This window comes from Gavia stellata, chromosome 24, assembly GCF_030936135.1.
Source record: "Gavia stellata isolate bGavSte3 chromosome 24, bGavSte3.hap2, whole genome shotgun sequence".
NCBI classification, from domain to species: Eukaryota; Metazoa; Chordata; class Aves; order Gaviiformes; family Gaviidae; genus Gavia; species Gavia stellata.
In genome coordinates, this window is record NC_082617.1 from 4,675,453 (window position 1) to 4,697,593 (window position 22,141).

At 52.3% G+C, this 22,141-nt stretch overlaps 1 protein-coding gene across 1 annotated transcript in view; it reads right to left on the reverse strand.

Annotated features, from left to right (window-relative positions):
* The window catches only part of ASTN2 (astrotactin 2), a 362,612-nt gene that overhangs the window by 159,069 nt on the left and 181,402 nt on the right, over positions 1-22,141 (reverse strand). The window contains exon 11 of the mRNA XM_059828642.1: positions 7,104-7,254. Within this exon, the coding sequence (XP_059684625.1) occupies positions 7,104-7,254 (151 nt within the window). The remainder of the gene's footprint in view (positions 1-7,103; positions 7,255-22,141) is intronic.

Sequence of the window (22,141 nt, forward strand, 5' to 3'; positions counted from 1 at the left end):
TGAGGTCCAAGCAAGTGCCAGCATTTTAATGAGCTCCAAACTATGCACTGGCATGTATTGTATTTGCTTGTTGGAGCTCAGAAATGATACAAATGCAGTAAACTCCTCTGTGTCCATATATATATTTTTTTTCAGACAACTCCGGCTTATTCTGCCTTTGCTTTCTTGGTCCAGAAGGCCCTGGGCGAGCAACGCTCCTCAGCAGCAGCAGGACCGCAGTCTGGCTGTACACAGCCCAGTCTCTACAGGTGAGGTTTATCCCTCCTGTCCTATTATTTGGGTAAAATAGGTCCAAAATCTGGTTGCTAAAGTGCCCGTCAGCTCCAGTCAGTCTCTCTCCAGGGCCACCCCTGCCTTGCCTCCCCGGGGCAGCGATGTCCTCACCACCACCCCGGCTGCGGCAGACCCCTCCCCGGCACCCCGCTGCCGGGGAGCATCCTTCCCGGAGGGAAACATTACAACTGTTTTCTGAAATAACAGTCATTATCTTCCCACCCTTTTTCCCCTCCCTCCCTTCCCTCTGCTTCCTTTTCCCTTTCAAGATCATCAATCATTATTTTAGCCCCAGAAAATCAAACCCATCTGTCTTCCAGGCTCCCAAGCACACGCTGCAATAGCTCATGCTCCTCAGCTCGGTCCCCCCCTGTGACAGCGGGTTGGGGGCTCCACGGAGGAGATCGAAGCTCCGGGCAATGAGGCAGTGTCTCCTTGCCTCTGGCCACTGCACAGCTCTCGCAGGGACCCTCTCGGGCAAGTCACTATCGGTGTTTTTTACATCTCAATTCAAAGTGGGATGGACTGGTTTCAAGCAGCTGGCGGGATGCTACGTACATAGACAAAAGTGCTCAGAGCTCCTGGAATAAGGAAATCAAGCTGGTGGAAACCCTCCAGCTGCGTTCTTCCCAGGAGCCACTCATTTTGGGGTGCGCTGGCATCTCCTGCCCGTCAGGGCATTTCCCTTCCTAGCCACAGCAGAGGCTGGCACCTCCAAAAACCTTTGGGAGACCAGAAATTCAACCCCTGCCCCACCTGACATCCAGGGTACAGCCCAGCCACAACGCTACACGCCAAATCCTACGACCCAAACCAAAGCCAAAGACCCAACCCAGCTATGACACACGAAGCATCCCAGTCTGCTGGGGAGCAGAGGGACAAGGGCTGGTGCCAGCCAAGCCTCCCGAGGAACGCCGCTGAAAAAGCCAGCGCTGGAGAAAATGGGGCTTTTATCACCCAAACTACTTTTTCCCAGCACAGGCAGAGACTTCCAGCTCACCTTGGTGCCTCCTGAGCTATTCCATTCACTTTGGAATCTGGCCACTGCTTGCCAACATGGTGCAAACCCCTTTTGCAGCACTGAAAGGAAAGGCAGGCGAGCGGTGGGCTCCCCACCTCCGCTCCCTGCCGTGGCCGGCTACCGACCGCAGCGGCTTTTGCCATCCTTCGCTTCTCTCTCTTCCTCAAATCCCATTTTCATCACAAATAGTTACCTGGCTTAATGAGATAAATCCGAAACCACAGGCTCCTTGGGAAGGGGGCTTGCTGTTGAGCTCAGGGGGCTTCTGCTTCCAGCCATAACATGCATAAGGAGTCATCTTCTGCTTCAAAGAAGCAGCTAAACTTTAAAGGGATTAGAAGAGAATGGTTTCCTCCCCATCTCCCTCCCTTGCGTGTGCATCTCTAACATAATTAGCTAGGTGCCTCATAAGGCAGGGACAGATGAGTTTTTATTTTTCAGTGAACAATTGTCTGCCAGAAAAATGCAGATTTGATGAAGCTTAAGTGCTTTGTGGGATTTCATCAATTACATCTCAAAATTCATTGGGAAATTAGGAGACCATTTAATTTTGGTAAGGTTGAAATGTTTTGGTTTCCACCACCTAATTCTGTTTTTATTTCAGGCTGTACCCTGGGATAACACAATATATAACATAAAACTCCAGATGATAATGTTGGAATTAAACATTTCCCCCTCCTTCATAGAAAGGAGGTGTTTTAAACCAAAATATTTTGGAATTTTCATATATGTGGGGGCTTTCTGCACAGCATTTTGATTTGGGCTGAAACTCCAAAACATCCAGTTTCCCCCTAAAGAATATCAGTTCTCAGCATCATCCACCTCATCTCCAAGTACCTCCCCACACCCCTTGGTCCCCGAGCCACCCCTGTGTGACCTGTGCTGGGAAGAGGAGACCGGAGCCATAGCCACTGCCCTGTTCCTTCATTTCTAATCTAATTTCTCCCCAAAACGGTTACACTCTTAAATTAAGCCATTTCTTTGCCCCGCTTTGCAGCAGCTAAGGAACAGCCCATCGTTTTGATGTGGAAGAGAGCAAAAGAGAAGTATTAGCTCCAGACGGGCTGCGCTAAGGCTTAGACACCTGCGTGGACCATGCCAAATCCTTCTCTGTCTAAAAAGGCTGGGACTGACACCGCGCTGGTGTCACCGTGGGCCACAATTTCATTAAGAGACTCTGTAGTAGACGCTCTCCCTTCTGCATACTGCTGAGCCAGCCAAACTCCCTCCTGCCTGACTGACCCCCGATCGGGAAGAGGGAACAGTTCGTATCATGCTTGAAGCCAAACTATACTTTTCTCTCGCTCAAATTAGAAATAAATCCGTGCTAGAGGAACCCCAGCCTGCGAGCAGGGAGATGATGACGATCAGCAGGATTTCATGTCTGTGCAGAACAGCAGCACCCACTGCCCGGGCTCGGTGGACTCTCCTACCTCTTGCCGACACCTCTCCCAAGGTGGGATGGATCCTGGAGCACAGCCACGCTGTGAGCCCTTCCACATCCACCTGCGCAATGTCTTTGGCCTCTGTGGCACCAGTCACTCTCTTCTGACTTAAAAGACTAACTCACCAACACCTGCAGGCATCACAGATGTTGCGGAACCATCAGACCACACCACCTACACCCACCTGCAGCCGCACTGCTGCGGTGAAGCTGCTCACACAGCAGGGAAACGAGGGGCCCGATTCTGCCGCTACCTTGGCATCAGACCCCAAGCTGCCTCCCTCACCACCAGCTGAGCAGCTCATGCCTTCCTGCTTCTCTTGGAGGTCCTCACAGTGATAAGACCCCATCCCGAGAGGCACCACAGGGTTCAGACATGCTCCTTCACTGCATGCCTGTACCTGCCGCTGCCTCCTCCCACAGCGATTCCAAGGGTGCCCAATGTGCGCCGGAGGGGCAGCGACCACCTTCTCGCCCAGCTCATGTGCCAAGACCAAAGCTGACTTGCCTTGGGAAAAAAACCTCACCCTTCTTATTCCCCTGGGGCTGCAGTCCTGCCTCGCTGGGGCTCGCCAACGGGCACAGCCATGGGGCAGCAGATGCGGGTGACCCCCTTCTCCCTAGGCAGACAAGAGCACTGGCATCAGTGAGCAAAGCCAAGCTCAGAGACAGCTGGGGAAACCTGAATTTAAGCCACATTACAGGTGTTTCCTTCAGTCCCTCAGGGCCAATTCACAGGTTTTCATCTCAAATTGTAAATCAGCAACACATGAGGGTCAAGCCCTTTCCCTCCTTCAGCATCCCCCCTCTGGGCTGAGCTGCTACCACCGTGCTGGTAGAACAGATCAGCGATATATATTCCTTTCCTGGCAATAATCTGACTTATTCCTCCGGCACAGTCTCTCCTGGTTTGCTGTGATCCCTGCAAGATGGTACGAAATGCACACTGGACTCAACAAGCAGATCAGAGCCACCAGATTTAGAGAAGCTCGCTGTGATTTTGTTGGGAAACACGCATCATTTCCCCAGAACCGACAGCAACTCTGGGGTACAACAAGGAAAAGCAGCATGGAAAGAGGTTTTCTAGAGCTTGGGGAATGTTTTGTTATGTTGCAAGGTAGGGCTCAAAGGCAAGGCTCCAGTTAGCAATGCCAAGGTCTTAGCAAGGTTGCAGCTCATACTTCTTAAAATTACCTGAACAAAAAAAGCCTCCGATAAGAAAAGAACTACAGAAAACCTTTATGCACTAATGCCATCTACTGGGTACAGGTAAAAATAACAGAAAAGCCACAAAAAGAGGGGAAAAAAGGACCCCATAGGAAGTGTGGCATGGAAACTGGGGAGCTGTCACCGCTCCGGGTGGGGACCCCACTGCAGAGCCTTTGGGGTCTCCCAGGTGACACCTCGCACACAGGTTTTTAACTAGGCAAGGAGACATCCTCTTTTCTCCTTCGTAAGCCCGAGGAGACTCCACCACAAGCTGCAAACAACTGCCCTCGACATTTCAACTAAGTCCTTTTAAGGCCAAACAATTAGGTAATGGCAGAGCCCGCGCCGCTAAAAAGCCTGAAGATAAATGCATCCCCAGTCCTCGCAGAATTACTGGAAGCCGTATTAAGGGCATGAAGGAACTGGTAACAGATGATCATTATGTATAAAAGGAATAAGAAATCTTTGAGATTTGTGCTGTTCCCTGGTTGAGCTGCTAGGCTCCGGCTCTGCTGCGTATTAATTGCTTACAAGGCTGCATGTATATTTTATGCTCAGTACCTGCCTGGAACATTTGTTGGATTTAGCCTTGATTGATGAACCACTGATTATATACTTCTGTGTCCTCAGCAAATTAATAAACTGTTGACTGGTAAAGATTAACAACATGTCATGATTTGCGAAACAGTGTCCAGAGTAAAGCTGAAGCAAACCTAGTGCTAAAATTAGTACATGAAGGCTCCCTGAACTCTATAAAAAGGGGAGAGCTTAATTAAATTACATCCCGATATTGCCCATAGCACTTACCAAATTGGCAAATTGAGTTCACGGCAGTTCAGCTTTAAAACTAACTGACATCCCTGCAAATTTGCAGTAAATGACCCCATCCCTGCTCGCACTGGAAGCCCAGCTCACACCTGCAGACTCCGGGTGCAGGGGCGGGATGAGGCGGGGACGTATCGCCCAGCGCAGGGACTGGTGCAGAAGGTGCCGCAAGGTCGCATGCCGGGGCTGGGCGAGCTCCGAAACTCAGCTCCCATCACCTGCGACCCCACTCAGTGCCATGAGCATGATCCAGGGCTGAGGGCAGCGCTGCCTGACAGCCCCTTAGGCTTTTTCCCAGATCAACAGCCACAGCCCACGGTCAGAAACATGGGGCAGAGCCCCCAGACCTCTGCTTGCACCCCTGCCATTGCTGCGGACCCACAAGCAGGTGATGAGTGTAAAACATCGCATGGGGTTGGGAGAGCGGGGAGGGATGGAGCACTGTGTCCCCGGTGTCAGTTGGATGGGAAGCAGGGAGAGACCTGGACTGGAGGCGGGATGCAGCAGCGGTCTCCAAACTCCCCCCAGCTCTGCTGTCCTCAGGCTGCAGCTGGGACTGGGGAGCTGGGGGGGCTGCACCCCACAACCTGGGGCTGCAGAGAGGGGCAAAGCAGCCTCGTGCTCCTGCAGCGGGGAGAAAAAGGGGCGAAGAGCAGAGGGAGCAGAGACGGGCATCTCTGTGGCCGTCTCCTGTCCCCATGGGATGCACAGCCCTGGGAGCCCGGCACGACGTGGGGGGACAGGGGGTCCCGCAGTCCCCGTGTGTCACCTCTCGCCCACGGCTCTCAGGGAGGGGAAGCACTCCAGGAGAACGGCTCCCGCTGCTTCTCCTTTCTCCCCCCACTGCCCGCTGTATGCGGTTCGTTCTCTTTACGTAAAGCCTCATTTAGGCATTACAGAAGCGGGGGGGGGGGTATTTTCCCCAAGCGACATAGTTTTCAGTTTCTGCCTTTCCACACGCCGGCATGGCGAGCGCTAGGCCTGTAATTTACCGACAATTTCTATCTTAATATATCCTTACTTTTAAAAAGAGGCATCTCTTCCCAGCACCATGGGACGATCAGAGCCCTGATTGCTTCTGACAGTGTCTGGGAGGCATGTTGGCATTCAGAGCAAAATAACACCCAAAAAAACCAGGGAAAAACCCCTAGAAGACGAGAAAGGCAGCCATTCCTTGGAAAAGGGAACAAAAGAAAACAATGGGAAAAGAAAGCAGGAAAGGGAGCGGAGCGGCAAGGGGGAGATGGCACCAGCGCTGCCGGTGACACGTCAGGGTGACGGTGACACATCAGGCTGTCGTGCTAAATGGCTTTAACAAGCAGTCGGAGAAGAGGATAACGAAAACACCACCCCCAGGACGGCACCACTCCAGCCTGACCTTTCCTGGCTGCCGTGTATAAACATCTTCAATAAATAAAGAGACACTTAACTCCTGCCTCTGCTGAGATGGGAGGGATGGGGCGACGGGGGCTCTGCCTGCGGCGAGAGGGAAGGGAAGGGACAGAGGGGTTTCGGGGGGCTTCGGAGCAGCGGGCGTGTGTTTGCAGGGCAGGCGGAGCGGGTGACGAGCTCTGGACCCCCTCGGGGGTCACCACCCGCTGCCTGGCAGGCAGACGGCTCCTACAACAGACAGACCAGAAGGGATGCTCCAGGTTTCCCCCAGTTTGCCAAGGCTCTACCCCTGCATCTCCGCATGTCATACCAGACTCGCGCAAGCTCCGCACGCAGGGAAGTGGCGACTTTGCTGTCAGGGGAGATGGGTTAGAGCCGGGAGAGGTGCTGAGCTCTGCTGCAGCCCACCTGGAAGAACGGTGAAACCCCTCCGGGCATCGATAGCTGGGAGTGATTCAGAGCCTCTGCCCAAAACTAATGGTCTAGGGTCAAAGAGGTCTTCTGGAGGGGAGACTGCAAGACCTGGGACTCAGTAGGTTGAGCAAAATGTGAGCACGTTCAGAAGCAAATCAAAACTCTGAGGGTGTCAGAGAGGCCCAGAGGGGGAGAGGATGGAGAGATGCTTTATCCTTCTCCCACGCTGGGAAGCACACGGCAGGAGAAAAGCGAGACTGCTTTCAGCCCGCGCCTTCCTGACAAGCAGGAAAATGACCATCAGCCTCAAGCATTTTTCTTTCGCTCATCGGAGCCCCCGGGCTCCTTCCCGGAGGTCCTTAAGGCATATGTGATTTGCTGTGAAAGCCCCATGGGTGGGGGGAGTCCACCACCAGCACACATGTCCCCTCGACCACATCCCCAGAGAGGGAGCAGGCAAAGTCCCCCTCCAGCTTGTCCCCAAAGCAGGCGCCAGCCCCGGGGGCCAGCAGCCGCTGTACCTACCACGCAGCCCGTCGAGTCCACCTTGCGATCCGAAACGCACTTGAAGTTGCGGGTACAGCCACCGTTGTTGCGGGAGCAGTCTCGGACCGGCCCGAAAGAGGAGAGCAAGTCATTGATGGTTTCGAAGTAGGTGGACAGCATCGCTTCTTCCCTTGGAGAGAAAAGGCACCGTTAGGGCTGGCAGGGAGCTGGCAGCACGCGGCATGGGCAGGGCAATCCACAAAGAAAGCTGCTCTGGCAAAATCACGGCATTTTGTTTAGCAAAAGTGAGTAAAAGGAGGCTTGCCAAGAAAATTAAGGCTTTGCGATTACGCTATATAAAATAAATTTGCTGCATAACTCTGGCATCCTTCATGAAAACCAACCAGTTACGGGGTTTCAAAGACACTATCTACCATTTTCATGCAAACTGGCAACTAAAAGATACTTCAGTAGTAGCCTGGAGTTCTATGTGAATCCAACCCTATACTAGGCAACAGCGAATCCACAACAGTGAACCTCCTCCTGAACGTTTCACAGCTGGGCCAAACCTCCCCAAGCACCCACACCCCATCCATCACCTGGGGACACTGCTGAAGCTGGAAAGCCACAGGAAACTTGGCTTCATGCTTGCTGGGATGTGGATGCAGAGGCTCATACTTGCACTTGGGGACAGGGGACCCGGAGCAGGGGACGCAGTGTCGGGTGCAGGCACAGCTCTCTGCTGCGCTGCTCCAGCCTGTGACAGCTCAGCAAAGCCCCGGGCACGGCCGCACTGTGATACCCTTCTCTTAAGCAAGCAAGAAGCGTAAATGCCTACGAATTCAACGGCCGTGTAAAGCCTTGGGAAGCTCCCAGCCCTGCCTCTCCGAGCTGCGCACACAGCAGATTTTGTCTGTGACAAAGCATTCAGGCACTTTGCTTTCTGCTGGGTGCCCGCAAAGGGAACACAGATGCTGTCGAGAGCTTTAAGCACCTCCAAGGTATTTTTCATCTTCAAAGCACATTCAATACATTAACCAATACCCGCAACCCATCTTGGGCAACAGATCCAGTCACCCTCTCACAGACAGAAGAGAGACAAAGCGATTTACCCAAGGTCACAGAACAAGTCACTGATGGCGACGGACTTGACCTCCACAGGCTATTTATTAGATCTTTATACACAGGGGGCTGCAAATAAACACTGACCCCGCTGACCTCAAAATCCCCCCCAAGGCAATGCTGGCAGTCACAGGGGGGTTTATTCCCCTTTAGCATCTCCCCTGCTCTCCCATCAGCACCTAAAAAGAGGCACAATGACTCAATGCCCAGTGCTAGTCTCCCTTTTTTGGGGGGGTTTTAATTTGAAAACCATGCGCTTGGCAATGAAACAGCGGTGGAGGAATATTCAGCAGCCCTTGAAGACCGCAGCACTGCTGTCGTCTGGAACCAGTGCCGCGTTATCTATCAGCGGAGGGCCCTTGTGCTCACACACGCCGTCACAGTCACGCACACAGCCCTGCCAACACCAAACGCTCGGGAAAAAAAATCATGAGTCAGGCATTAAAAAAAAAATATAATGAGACTGGCATAAAAACGATGAGATTTTAAAAATAAATCAATCACTGGGTGGTTCTGCCCTCCTCCCCCCCCCAAATTTGCCTTCTGCTTTCTGAGCCTTTAGGGCGTAATTGAGCTTTTCCCTGCAAACTTGAGGGCTAGAAACTACCCAGAGACCAAACCCAAAAAAATAAAGCCCTACACAGTACTGAAGTTATGATTTTGCAGATTCCAGATTTCCAGGCAATCACAGGATGCCAGAAGCTGGGACTTTCAACAAGGAAAACACCATGAAGCCAGCAAGAACTGGTAAATTGGCACATCCCTGCTCGGATGGAGGTGGAGGGCAGCTTCTCCGCTACCACAGGTCGGGGTGGATGAGTTACCCCAGCCCCGGCGTAGCTCCGTGCCCACTGTGGTGCCTCCAGTTGCATCGCTGCCCCATGTAGCAAATTCGTGTCTGCGCTGCCCGCTTTCACCCCAGTTAATGCTTCCCAATTAACTTTTCCCTCTTGGCGATCATGCTTCCGATATTCCCCCTCTCTTGGCCCATCTCCTAGATTTTCCAGCATATTTGGAGCTGAATCTCCCTCTGTCCTTTCTTGGTCATGTTTCAAATATCTTTAGAGGCCCTTTTCTATCAGCACTCTGTTCCCACCAGAATTTGCAGCTCCTCCGAAGTGAGGGAGTGAGAAAGGCAGAATATATTAGATCAGGGCATGTATTTCTGCTGGAGAGATGGGGGGAGAGAAAGGGCATATTATTTACTAACCAAAAATGCTGTTTATTAATGTAGACAGAATTATTTAAATAAAAAAAAAACAACAAGCCATGACAACTCCTCCACCACCCACCCGGAAGGCTCAGCCCCATCTGGTCCTCCCGAGGGGTTTGTCATCGTAGGTGGACTGCAAGGAGAACTGTGTCCCCGTCCTCTCTCCTGACTTTTCCATTTGGCCACCAAACAACCAGACCCTCCTGCAACTCCTACGTCCCTGGAGGGAGAAGGTGAGGAGCTACAGCTGCGCTGGGTGGTGTAAAGGAGACTCCAGGGCTGGATCCTCGGCCGGGGTAACTCCGGAGAGCCGGAGTGCTGCCAGGAGAAACTGGCTCATCCCACACGGCGCCGTGCTCCCAGGCTGGGGCTGGCAGGGGCAGCTCATCACGCTTTTAATTAAAACCTGGAAGCACAAACCTTGGGAGGGTGGAAGATGGGAATGGGAACCTCGCTCTCTGAAACTGTGCCTGGCGTAATGGATGACCCCCGACAAAACATGGGCAGGGGCTGCCGAGCCAGAATGAGCCATTAAATGTATTAAAATATTAACCTCACTGGAAGGTGGGGAAGAGGAGCCGGAGGGATATGTTCACACGTCACCTGCGAGAGGAGCGGGGTGACAGCGCTGCCTGCAGACGGAGGGAGGCTGCTCGGCCGGATGGCTTCTGCGATGGCCGTCGTTAGATTAGAGGAGCATCACTTCAACGCGGCGCCCTGACAAGGGGGATGTCAGCAGATGAAAGGGCTGATGTGATGCTCGGAGCGAGCTGGGAGCAAACTTCGCTTTCATCTGCCTCCGGAGGGCTGGCAGAGCTGGGCTCCATGCAGGCAGGCACTGCCCAGCCTTTCGCCTTGCCAGCCTCAGCGGCTCCTTTTTAATTTTAGGGGTTGAAGAGCAATAATTAATTACCTGCCTCCCACACCAACAATGGGATAGGCAACACATGGGACGGAGCAGGTGATTTTCCACCCACGCAGCTCCCGCGGTGATCCCTGCCCATCCCTCCCTGCCCGCTGTATGGGACCGCAGCCTCCAGCCCCCAAATCCAAGACCGACCCTGGAGAGCAGGCAGCGCCAACAAGGCAGGGGACACTTGAGGACTGATGGCAGTGTCTGGCCGCCGCTGTGCGGTGCCCGCCGGCGGCAGCCGTCCCTCCCCACCGCCCGGGCATGCCAGATTAGACCAGCCCTGATGGATGAATCACTTTCCCTGCAGTAACCAGCTGCCTGCAAAAGAACAGCTCTTTTCGCTTGTTCTCCATCTATCTGTACCAAATTTCAGCGAGTGACCCACGGATCCATTCTGACAAGGCAGGACAGAGAAGATGGGCTCTGCAGTTCACGCCGTGCCCGGAGCACGCAGAAGAGCCGGGGGAAGGTGCCGATGGCCCTGGCCGGACCCAGGCGCTGAAGCTGCAAGGACCAGGCAGGGCTCAGCACCCGGCGTGCTGGAAGGACGGGGCTACTCCCCACTGCCCTGAAGCAGATTCTAGGTCCCATCAAAAAGGGCATTTTAGAGCAAGCGACCTAATTTCTGGTGCCAGATTCTCTCCATGAGCACACACATGTCTATGAACACACGCACACGCTCTTTCTCTAACCCTCCCAAAGACACACGCAGACACCCAAATGATACACCTATAAATTAAATGCACCCCCCTCTCTACTGGGCCCCGCTGATGATACGCAGCCTTAGTAAAAGTCCCTTTTCTAACACCTTCTATTGCCACAAACGGTCAGCGCGATGCCCAACAGCAGGGCTCTCCACCAGAATAGGCACAGCCTCTGCGGTGCAGACCACGGCACCCATCCTCTTCCAGCCCTGTGCCACCTCCCACCGCCCGCACTCGCCTCGATTCCCTTGAAAATACCTTTCTCCATCCTCTTCCTTTGTTCCAGGTCCTCATTAACGAAGCAGATTCAGTGACAAATATTGCTGGGGGTTGTTTATTCATGAAATACCAACACCGTGCAATTCTCAAAGCCTCCAAAGCATTCATCTCAGAATAAGCTCCTGAGCTTCGCAGTGACTCTTCTCTCCAGCTCATCCTGGAAGTGGATTAGTGGGTCTTATCCACCTCAGCTGCCCCTTTTTATTGCCTGCTAATGGTTAAAGACTTCAGTGTCTTACAAAGTTAACCATCCCTGAGAAAAACAAAGCAAAGGATGTGAGCTGGGGACTAAGCCAGTGCTGCTCTACCATCTGCTCCCCGAGCTGTGTTTGGAGAGGGATTGGGGGGAGATTTGGGGTTCATGAGTTTCTAGAGACAGGGCCCACTAGCAGCAAAAGGCATGATGCTGTATCACCTGCAGCTTCATCCCGAAGGAGGGACCGGTACAGAAGGGGGACCCAAAACCACCCAGCGCAGCCCAGCCGGGATGCCTCGTGTCCAGCACCTCGCGCCGCTTCCTACTGCCGTTGGCAAGACCCCGCTCAACAGGGAACTTCGGAGCTGATGCACTTGCAAACCAGGACAGAGCAGTTTACACCCAGATTCTGCATTTTTCAGCCCGACAGCTGCTTGCCTGAGGAATTTTGACAGCTCTGGCCACAAAACTTCTGCTGTGCTGTGAGGCTCGAGAAAGGGCTGGTCTCCTCACGGCTGAGAGCCCACCAGAGAGGTGTCCCCTGGCCAGACTTTGCTCCATTTTCCCGTTATTCCCAGCCAGGGGTTAAACCTGGATGTCCTCTGCCTTTCAGCCTTCTTCCCTGCCCCATCAGGTCATCTCACCCGGAGCTGGGTTCACCCGGAGGGACCCTCAGCCTTCACCCCGTGGATGCTCATGGGGGAGCCGTGGCTGCTTCCCCCTTCTAGTCCCCATTACGGCCCCATCCAGCCCCGAAAGCTCAAGCTGAGCACTCCGAGGCAGTTTCCAGGAGGAGCTGGGTGCCCGCCCTGGGGGGAAATGCCTCTGAGGAGTCCCCAAACACAGCCCCAGACCTGCAACAGCTGAAGTCCCCGTCCATGGGGTGGGTACCTTATTTCCTCCCCAGCAAATGCTCTGTCTGAGCACCACTTGTGCTCTCACCTATTCCACTCCTGTCTTCCTCCACTCCTTTTCTCTTTCACATGTCTTTTTCCTCCACTAAACCCCCACCTTCCTCTGCTAATCTAGCCAGTGCCGAAATCATTACTGAGGTTGCCGAACTGCTCCTTGAGTTTCAGAGTATAACCACTCGAAGATACTAATGGGATTGGTGGAAGTGGGACCTGCACGAGCCTTTTTGCTGTGCAAATGGTTCTGCCTCTGTTTGTCTGCAGCCCCGTGGGCTGGAAACTTCTTCACCAGGCATGAATTGCAAATGCTGGGTAGAAGACGGTGAGCCGGGAAGGGTAGGTGCAAGCTGCAGGCTTGAAATATCAGATTGGAGGGGGAGTTATAGACGGTAGCAGAAGCAAAGTTAACCCAGCGCTTCGTCCCTGGCTTCCTGCACTGCAGCGCTTGGCCGTGTTAAGGCTGGGAAGAGCTCAGGGTTTTCACGCAATGCCCAGCAAAATTCATCACAGAAATGGGCACAAAGGGTCTGCCTGCCCGATCGACACACGTACCCCAGCTGAGGGTGCACTGCAAAACCTATAAATACATTTTTTTCATGTAAGCATTACATATAACCAATAAAAACTCAAACTGCATCTGCAAAGCCCAGCATTCAGAAGTGAATTGTCGGGATTTGACCAGCACGCGGGGCTGGGAGCCCGGCTGCATGCACACCCCTCGGGACCCTGAGGTGCCACCACCCGCTCTCAGCACGTGGCATTCCCGCTCACCTGCAAAGGCAGAGCCATCCCTTCCTCTGGAGCTTTCCCCTCCCGGGGACTCACCACCCAGGACCCCCAGCATCTCACGAAGGTTAGTTTATTCTCACAGCTTCCGTACACTGGGTATTATTTTCTTCACGCTTAAGATGGGGAGCCAAGGCAACAAAAGGATCAGGATTAAAGGTGCTCACCACTGTTGGATGTCCAACGGGAGATGCTTTCAAAATTATTTTTAGTGCTTTTAGCACTTCCCGCACTCATAGTACAATTCCAACTGGGTTTGATCAGCTGTTCCACATAGAGAGCCACACAGTTAAACACCCAAATTGTGATGAATGTATGGTCACCTACAAAAAGTGGTCTCTGATTTAAAGACAACAGACTATGCTTTTTCCAGGATTTCAACACTTTTCTTTTTCATTCTGCTGGCAACAAGAGAACATTCTCTCTACAGCCCTCTCCTGCACCCACTACACCATTTACCCTGTCTGTAGTGAATGCAGCAACCATCTCCCGCAGCACCGAGCCATGAGTTACCTCCTGAGCAATCCCATCCATGCGCTGACCAAGCTGGGATGCTCTGGAAAAGTTAATCTCCATCCCCAGTGTTGGGAGGACCTGACGAGGTGGTGGCAGCTTCTAACTCGGGGACTTCACAGTCTGAAACTTCAGCATGCTTAAGCTCACGTCTTCAACCAGGTTTCTTAGCGTGGTGCCTGAAGATGTGCGTGCACAGAGTGGATTTATTATTTTATGCAGAAAAACTGAATTTCTGCCAGCGTACCCACACTTTTCAGACACTTTAATAGTGCTGGGAGGTTTCAAGAAAAAGCATCATCCAGGTCCTAAACTGGGAGAAATCATCCTTACTTGAGTGATGTTGGAGAAGGCACTTCAATGGAGCTATGCTGATGCACCACAGCTGACGAGCTGCTTACTATAAATTTTCTGGGTAGTCTCACTTCTTCTGGTAATACTATAATAAACACTTGCAAAAACACTCTCCCAAAAACCTTGAGGTTGAAAGTGTGAAAAATTCCTTACCACGCTTCAATAATTTGCTAGAGATTCAATAAAACCATCGCTCCGCCAGCGTGTTTTGAAACTCACCTTGGCAACCAGAAGGGCCAGAAATTTAATTACAGCAAAGCAAAGCAAAGCAAAAACAAACACACCGGAATAAAAGCGAGCTCGGAAAGCCCATTGCACACAGCGTACGTCCCGGGGGGTGCTGGGGCTCGCCAGGACCCCCCACACACACTGCAGCCCCCTCGGAGGCGGCGTGGCTCTGCCGTACGAAGGACCAGGATGTCACGGATGAGATAAACAAGGTAGTTTTAATTCTGAGCGGTTTTCCCCCTGTTTCAGGCAAGCATCGCGGTCGCCACTTCAACCCCATGCGAGCCAAAGGCAAAGGGAGGCGGTGCCGGCTCAGTCTCCCGGGCAGCCTCGGCACCGGGGGGTTTAAGAAACAGCGCACGAGCCTTAACAGGGATGATAAACCAGGGTCAGTAAGCACGCTGGAAACTACATGAGTCAGCGCCCGCGTCATCACGGCTTGTAATTAATTCCAAATTTGGCAGGTTGCATATCTCGTGCGGCAATGCTACAGTCAGGATGCTTCTGCACGTCAGGCACCTCGACAGCAAAACGTGGGATGGGATGGGACGGGGGCTTGGAGCACAGCGAGTGCCCTGGGTGGGACAGAAAGCCCATAGCCACCTGGGGATACCGGCTGGGAGGTGAAACGGTGCTGCAGAGCCTCCTGTCCCACCCCGGCACGTCCTGGCAAAGGGGACGGCTTTGCCCGCCATCCCCACCACCCCACCCTGCATTTACTTACGCTAAGCAGAGCACCGCCTCATGCTGCTATTACAACCGCTCCTAACACCCCAGCTGATGTTTTCAGCTTCCAAGGAATCCGTTTCCCTCTGTTGACTATATCACCAGCCAGAGCCAGACATACCTAATTCAGTTTTATTAACTTTAGGTATTATTTACCTACGAAGCACGCAAAGTTATCTGAGACGAGCCTGACCCATCCCTTCCCCTACACTGCCCCTCCGAACTTCACACAGAATCGCAGAATCCCAGAATCATTAAGGTTGGAAAAGACCTGTAAGATCATCAAGTCCAACCATCAACCAACAAACTTTCAGCTGCAAAGAAAAACTTTATAATATGAATTCTAAAAGTTCAAGAAATGGTAGCAAACCAGAAGCACGGGAAAAGCGCAGTTTCAACATCTTAAGACATTAAGTAATAAAAACCCATAGCGTTTAGACCCCGCGGAACAGAAAGCTCCAGGCTCAGTGAGAAGCCACCTGGCCCCTCACACCACTGCAATTACTAATAAATGCCTTTTGGCAAAGGGTTGTAGGCACCTCCAAATATTAATAATTTAAACAGTTAATAGTAGTGGAATCTGTTTGTTCAACACAGAATCAGTAGTAGTAGTATGTATTAATTGACAGTAATTGAACACTAATTAGCTCACCAAGTAATAAGTTTATCTAGCAAAATGGATCACACTATTGGCACGGGGGTTATCAGTAAAGGCAGCAACGTGTAATTAAAAAATACATAAATGAAAATTATCAAATGATTTCTCTATGCTGATTAATATTTTTACTAGCTCAGTTTGCCCAGCAATTGCTTCCATCCCATCCTCTGAAAACACCATCTTCAAAATAGTGAACTTGTAAATACATTTCTGGCTTAAATTTAGAAATAAAAAACAACTGGAGGGATATTTTTCACACTCGGAGATAACACGGTGATAACAAGGAAGGAAAAAATCTGTGCAGAAGGGGAAGTGAGAGCCCACAGGGAGGGCTTGTGGCTCGCCGCGGCCGAGCTGCTCCGAGCCGAGCAGACCTCGCTGACGCTGTTGGCAAGACCTTCTGCATTCTGCAGGCTGCCCTGAAAGGAGGCATCCAAAAATACTTCCAACACTCCTACCAATTAAATGCTGACCCCGGCACCGCGCCAGGAGTCCTGTGGGGGACTGGAGGAGGGATGGAGCGAAACACGCCATGCCGTAGGAGAAGAGAGGGGTGGCGGTGGGGGGAGAAAGCTGGTTTGATGTTGAGTCAACCCCCGGTTCTGACCCCAGAACCTCGTGCCGTGACCAAGGGCAAGGACCCCGGAGGACAAGAGCAGCCAGCCCGGTGCCAGATCCTCCGTGGGGATCACGCTTCTGCAGGAGCTCGGCAGGGAAGCGGCATGGACTCTGCCGTCATCCCCGCCTTGCTCCCGCAACCGACTGCTTGGGTGCAACCCAGCGAGGAACCCGCTGTCCCTCCCTTCCCGCAGCCCTGCCACCCAAATCCAGAGCAGCTGCCAAACGCAGTACCCCGCAGTTAAATTTACAGGGAGCAAAGCCCTCCCTGGGGGATGCCACGACCAGGCTATCTCCGCCTGGACAGTGGGATCTCCGCCAGCGAAGGGATCCCGCAGAGCATCTGCTCTGCAACGCAGAGATATCGAGGTCTATCAGGCATCCTGCGAGCGGGAGCCACTGCCCCGCAACGCGGGTACGCATAGGTCTGTGCATGCAGAAAAAGTATAATAAAGGAAATTATAAAGGTTGCAATGTCACATACTCAAAACTTAAGAAAATGTGAGAACTAAGGTTACCAAGACGACCTTAATTCAGTCTCTGGTAATTATGCACTTTGATGAAGGTGTTGATTGTAAGACCACATACAGCAGGGTCATCTGAAGGACCTATCTCTCCCCAAATGCTAAAGGTGATGGTGCTGAGCAGTAGCCAGGTGTCTCTGGGTGCCTGAAACAATCTGGAGCTCAGCATTTAGACATCCCAAAACCCACCCCTGGGTATCTATGAACATCCGCAGGCTTCTCTGCGCCCTGCAAACAACTTCATCTGCAGCTTCTCAGTATCTTGTTTTCTCTTTGTTGGAGGACACATAGCTCCTACTTTATTGTACTCTATTCAGATGCCGTTCTGCATGCACAATTACTCAGCTCCTCATGGGTTGCTTATCCTTTGCTCGACACCAAAAAACAGCAGTATTTCACAACCAATAAAGTGATTAAGTTCCCCAATTCCCTGTTACCATCCCCATTTTACAGACAGGGAGCTAAGGCCCAGGAATGGTAATGGTAACGTAAAAACCATCCACTACATTACATGCACCAAATTTGAGACATTTAGACTTGATTTTTCGGAGTGCTTAGCATTAAATGACACTTCCCCTGCTCAAATCACAGCTCTCATTGACTTCGGTTGAAGTTTTTACAGCTCCACATTAATGCAGATCATTCCCAGAGCAGGTTCATCGGCTGTGCTGAGCGAGGCAAAGGTAAAAAACTAGGATATGATCATGCCATTAAAGATGGTTTCATAATGCATATGCGCGGAGGGGCTGCCTGAAGGCTGCACAGCAAACTGACCCTGGCACCTCCCGGCTTTGGAGTTTTGCAAACTGGATAAGGTTTGCTAAACAGGAGCCTAATAGGGGGTTTATTCTGGGCAGGGAGGAAGGGGAAGGCATTCAGTCTGGAAAAAGAGGACATTTTTCAGCAGCAGTTGCAGGACGCAGCATCGCTCAACCTTTGGTGGGCAGAGCTCTCCCCGGGGCAAAATCACCTGCGCAAGCTCCTACCTGCCCGCTCACCGTCCTCCTCCCTTCTTGTCCCAGTGTAGCCCACTCTTCTCCTCCATCCCCCCAGTTCCCCTTCCCCGCTAGACCCAAACTCGGCATTTTTGGCCAGCTGCTGCTGCCCTCCATCACTCCCTCGCCAGCGTTGTGGAGCAGGGATGCTCGGTCGTGCTCGAGCACGGAGGATTGCTGCCGACTCTTGCTGCTAAAATCAAACAAGACTTCACGCCGTGTGCAGCGATTCAAGTTTTTCAAAAGCGCTTTTAAGCTGGCCAAATTAAGGCAGTTCTTCGCCTGTAAAAGAGAGACCCTCCACAAAACGTCTGCCTCAATCCTCTGCAACAGTTTTGCCTGGGGGAGAAAAAGAAATCTTAGAAAAACAAGCAAGCGAGCAAAAGCCTAGGCAGAAGGCCTGGAATCTCTCATCCTAAATTATTAAAGGCTGAAAACATCATGAGATGGGTCAGGCCACCCCAGTACCAGGCAGCAATTGCAGCTCTGCCTGGGCTGGTTCAAATAAAACATAGATTCACACAGACTCTATGCGGCACGGCAAAAAATGCCATTAATTTCACTGCCGTGATGAGCTCTGGGCATCTCCTCGCTACCTCACCCGTATCTGCTCCTGACATGGACCCAATCAGACGTCAGAAAGGAACTGAGCATCCAGCCACCTTCCCCTTGTCTTTGCCCTTCAGAATAATCAGCCATCAGCAAACCAAGATTTCAGGTCACTGCTCGTTCGCCATCCCAAAGGGATGAGCCTGGGATGAGCTAAAGGATTTTCCCATATAAAACAGACATCTATTCTATCCCAAAAGAGAGCTTGGCTGCGGCAGTTCCCTTCTGTCCATCCTGCTTTCCCCACCTAGAAATTGGGAATTTGCTTGCTGGTGGGAACTCAGAGGGGCCAGAAAGGCAGAGAGGAGCTGTAAGGACCCCAGCACATGTGCTGGCTCCATCCCCTGCTCCTGTGCCCCAGCCCCAGCTTGTCCCCCAGCCCCGTGGCGGCAGAGATGTCCTACAGTGCCCCACGGGTGCTGGGGACAGACCCAGTAGAGGGTACAGCATGGGGGTCTCTATCTGCCTCTGGTCATCATGAGCATTTTGCAGTGGCAAGCTTGAAAATCCCAGCTTGGGGGTCAGAATTCAGCATCTGCTTAGGCACAAATGAGTCACTGGGGTTCTCCTTCCCTTTTATAGCCTTGGCAGGTATTTTGGGCAAGTCTTCTGTTCTTATGGGCTCTTCTGGATCTGACTTTGTAGCAATTCATGAGGGTCACCAGGAAAAGTCGGACTTTGCAGGGGAATGGGGAGAGGGTTACCCTTTAGCTTGTTTGCCAGCCCCCAGCCGCATCCCAGACTCGACCAGTCTCATTACACAGCGATTGGGATTTTTTTTTCTCACAAAACGTATAAAGTGCTTAGATGCGGTGGCGATACGTATAAAGTGCTTAGATGCGGTGGAGATACGTATAAAGTGCTTAGATGCGGTGGTGATAAGCACTTTAGAAATGCCGATAGAATTAGAATCGATAAATAGGAAACAGCCAGGGCTGCAGGATCAGACATCCATGCCCTGATTTTTCACAGACGCTCCTATCGATCCGTTGGGAACAGACAACAGCGTTGAGCTCCTGGGAAACTGGGTGCCAGGGATCGGCCACCTCCGCACGGGCAGGGATAAGTGTTGGGACTGGAGATCCCTGTCCTGATGAGACGCTCACCGCAGGCAGGACAGCCTGTGGAGAAGCGAGCCCCGTAACACTGCAGCAGCTCTGCATCCCCATGCGGCTCCAGGGTCTGCAAAAAAGCTCCGTCCAGCTGAACCCCCCTGAAAGCCACACAGCTGTGTGACCTTCACCAACCCCTCCACATCCCAGGGATCACCAGACCCCATCCACCCCCTGCTCCCCGCAGACCTGGGGAGCTGGGCGCATTGCTTCCCAGCCACGGCACTGGGTGTGCAAGCATCCCATGGCGTGGGGGTACATACAGCTGCATAGAGAGGGGGAAGAGCCCGTGAGAAGCAAAACTAAAGCTTTTTGGAGAACCAAACCCATAAGCTGTATTTTAGAAGACACCACTCACCTGGGTCAGTTACTACAGATGCATTTATGCATACATATATGCATAGCTTTGCTGCTAAATATAGCACCTTCTATCAGCAACACTCACTGGCTTTGAAAAAGCCAGGTGAATGTCCACAGACAGAGGAACTGAGGCACAACTAGATTATTTACAGCTCGTTCCCAGAAGTAGTCTTTGAAGTTGGAATCCAATTAATTTTATACCTGGGGAGAGATTTGCATAGGGATTTTCCATCCATATGGACAGATTTTTTCAAAAGGACTTGGCTCTTATCTAGGCACCCAGTGCAGACTGTGTTTTCCAAGGTGCCCAGCATCCATTAGCAGCTCCTCGGAGTACAGCCAGGTTTGTCCCAAGGGCAGCACCCTCCTTGGTAAGCCGGCCAGTCACTGAGCCCTTCCGAGGACACCACCTCCATGGGTCTGGTCTCCAGAGGTGAGGAGCACCCCGATTTGCTGCTGCCTTTGGTAGGGACCCATCTCACTGGAGATGTGGGCATCTGAGAGCACATAATTTTTTACCATGGAGAAACAGAGGTGTTTTCTGCTGGCTTAAATCCCTGAACAAGCTCAGCCCAGGATCACAGAGATGCTACTGCTGGCACGGGGCAAGTGATAGGCATTGGGAGCTGAAGGAAGGCCAGGACCACCCTCTGTGGTGGCCACAACCCACTAGATCACCTTGGCTAGATCCTAAAACTGCACCCACACAGCCAGGAGGGTCTGTCTTGTATCTCCCCTACAAAGATGCCACATGCCCCATACCCCTCTCACCACCACATCAGTGAGCGCTGCCTGGACAGACCTCAAAGCAGCCACATGCTGTCCCCAACTTGCAAACTCTTTGGGGCAGAAGCTGTATTTAGACCTGTGTGCGGAGCAGCTCTCTTCAATGCACGTCAACAGACCTTTCCTCACTTGCAGTCTTACGAATACCCCGGCAGAGAGGCGAGCAAGCCTTTCCCCATCCCCTTTCACACCCCTGTTGCAAACCACAGCCCCTGGCAGCCCACGGCGCGGTGCCTGGAAATCTCCGATCCAGGCGATGGTTGGAAACCATCGCCCTCAGACCTTTCAGGAAGATGCAGAGCTTCAAATGCACATGAAAGCCCCAGAGGCCAACGTTTCACAAACAAACACCGGGAGGGAGCGGGCAGCCCTGGCCGCAGCAAGGCCTGCCTGTAATGAGCTGACCCGCAGGCTTCCTCCCGGCTCCCCGATTCGCGGGGTAATTGCTGTACATTTTTAGCCTTGCCTGCAGCCATAGCGTATAGCGAAGGCTGCTGAGCTGTGTCCAGGGCCAGGTGTGTTCAGAAAAAAGGATAATAAGCATTTAAAAAAAAAAAAAAAGAGGAGAAAAAGCTGGCACTGAACTCTGTTCATCCATTTTTGTTCCTGCTGAACCAAACTGGCTGCCATCAAAGCAAATGGCAGATGAAGAAAACATTGACTTTCTGCTTGGGTCAATAAACAAGATGAATTGACTGGGGAGTTGAACGTGGAACAGAGAACATCATCATTTACCTAAGGAAGAGAGAGGGTTAAAGGCAGAGAGGCTGAAGCAGGGCGTATATCCATATGGATGTTTCACCCGGGAGCTCAGCGCAACCATGCTGGCTCCACCGAGGCTTGGGACTATGCTGTGGCACTGGGTCTGATGTGCTTAAAACAGAAAGCCCGGACCCAAATCCCAAGAAACGACTATGGGGGATTGCATTCCTTCAACCCAGCATCTACTGGTGCCAACAGCATTTCCCCTGAGCGGGCACGCAGCCTGTGCAGGGCTGAGACCTGTCTGCTGCTGGTCCAGAAGTGGCCAGCCCAACCCTTCCGGAGGTCTCAGAGAAGCCGGATAGGATTCAGCTCACCCACCCCAAGGTAACCCAAGATATGCATGGGACTGGTCACTTTGGGCTCCTCCAAACTCAGCGGGGGAGATCAGCTCATTTTGGGGATGATGCCCCTGCCCTAAGGTGGTCAAGGATTGCAGCAAGAGCTGATCGGCGCCCTGAGCTCCACGGAGCAGATCTCCGCTGATTAGAAAAGGCAGCCTCGGGGATGATCTAAGCTACTCCTAAGTGCAGTTAAATCAGTCCCAGCCTACGGCCCTTGCGACTACTTGCAACAGATGCCAAGGAGAGGAGAAGGAGCCCGTTACTGGCCTTCCTGAGGGAAGGGAAGATCTTGAGCTCACCCATAGCATTAGATAGCTAAAACACCATTTGAGAGAGAGACAGAAAGCCTCGATTATGGAAAAAA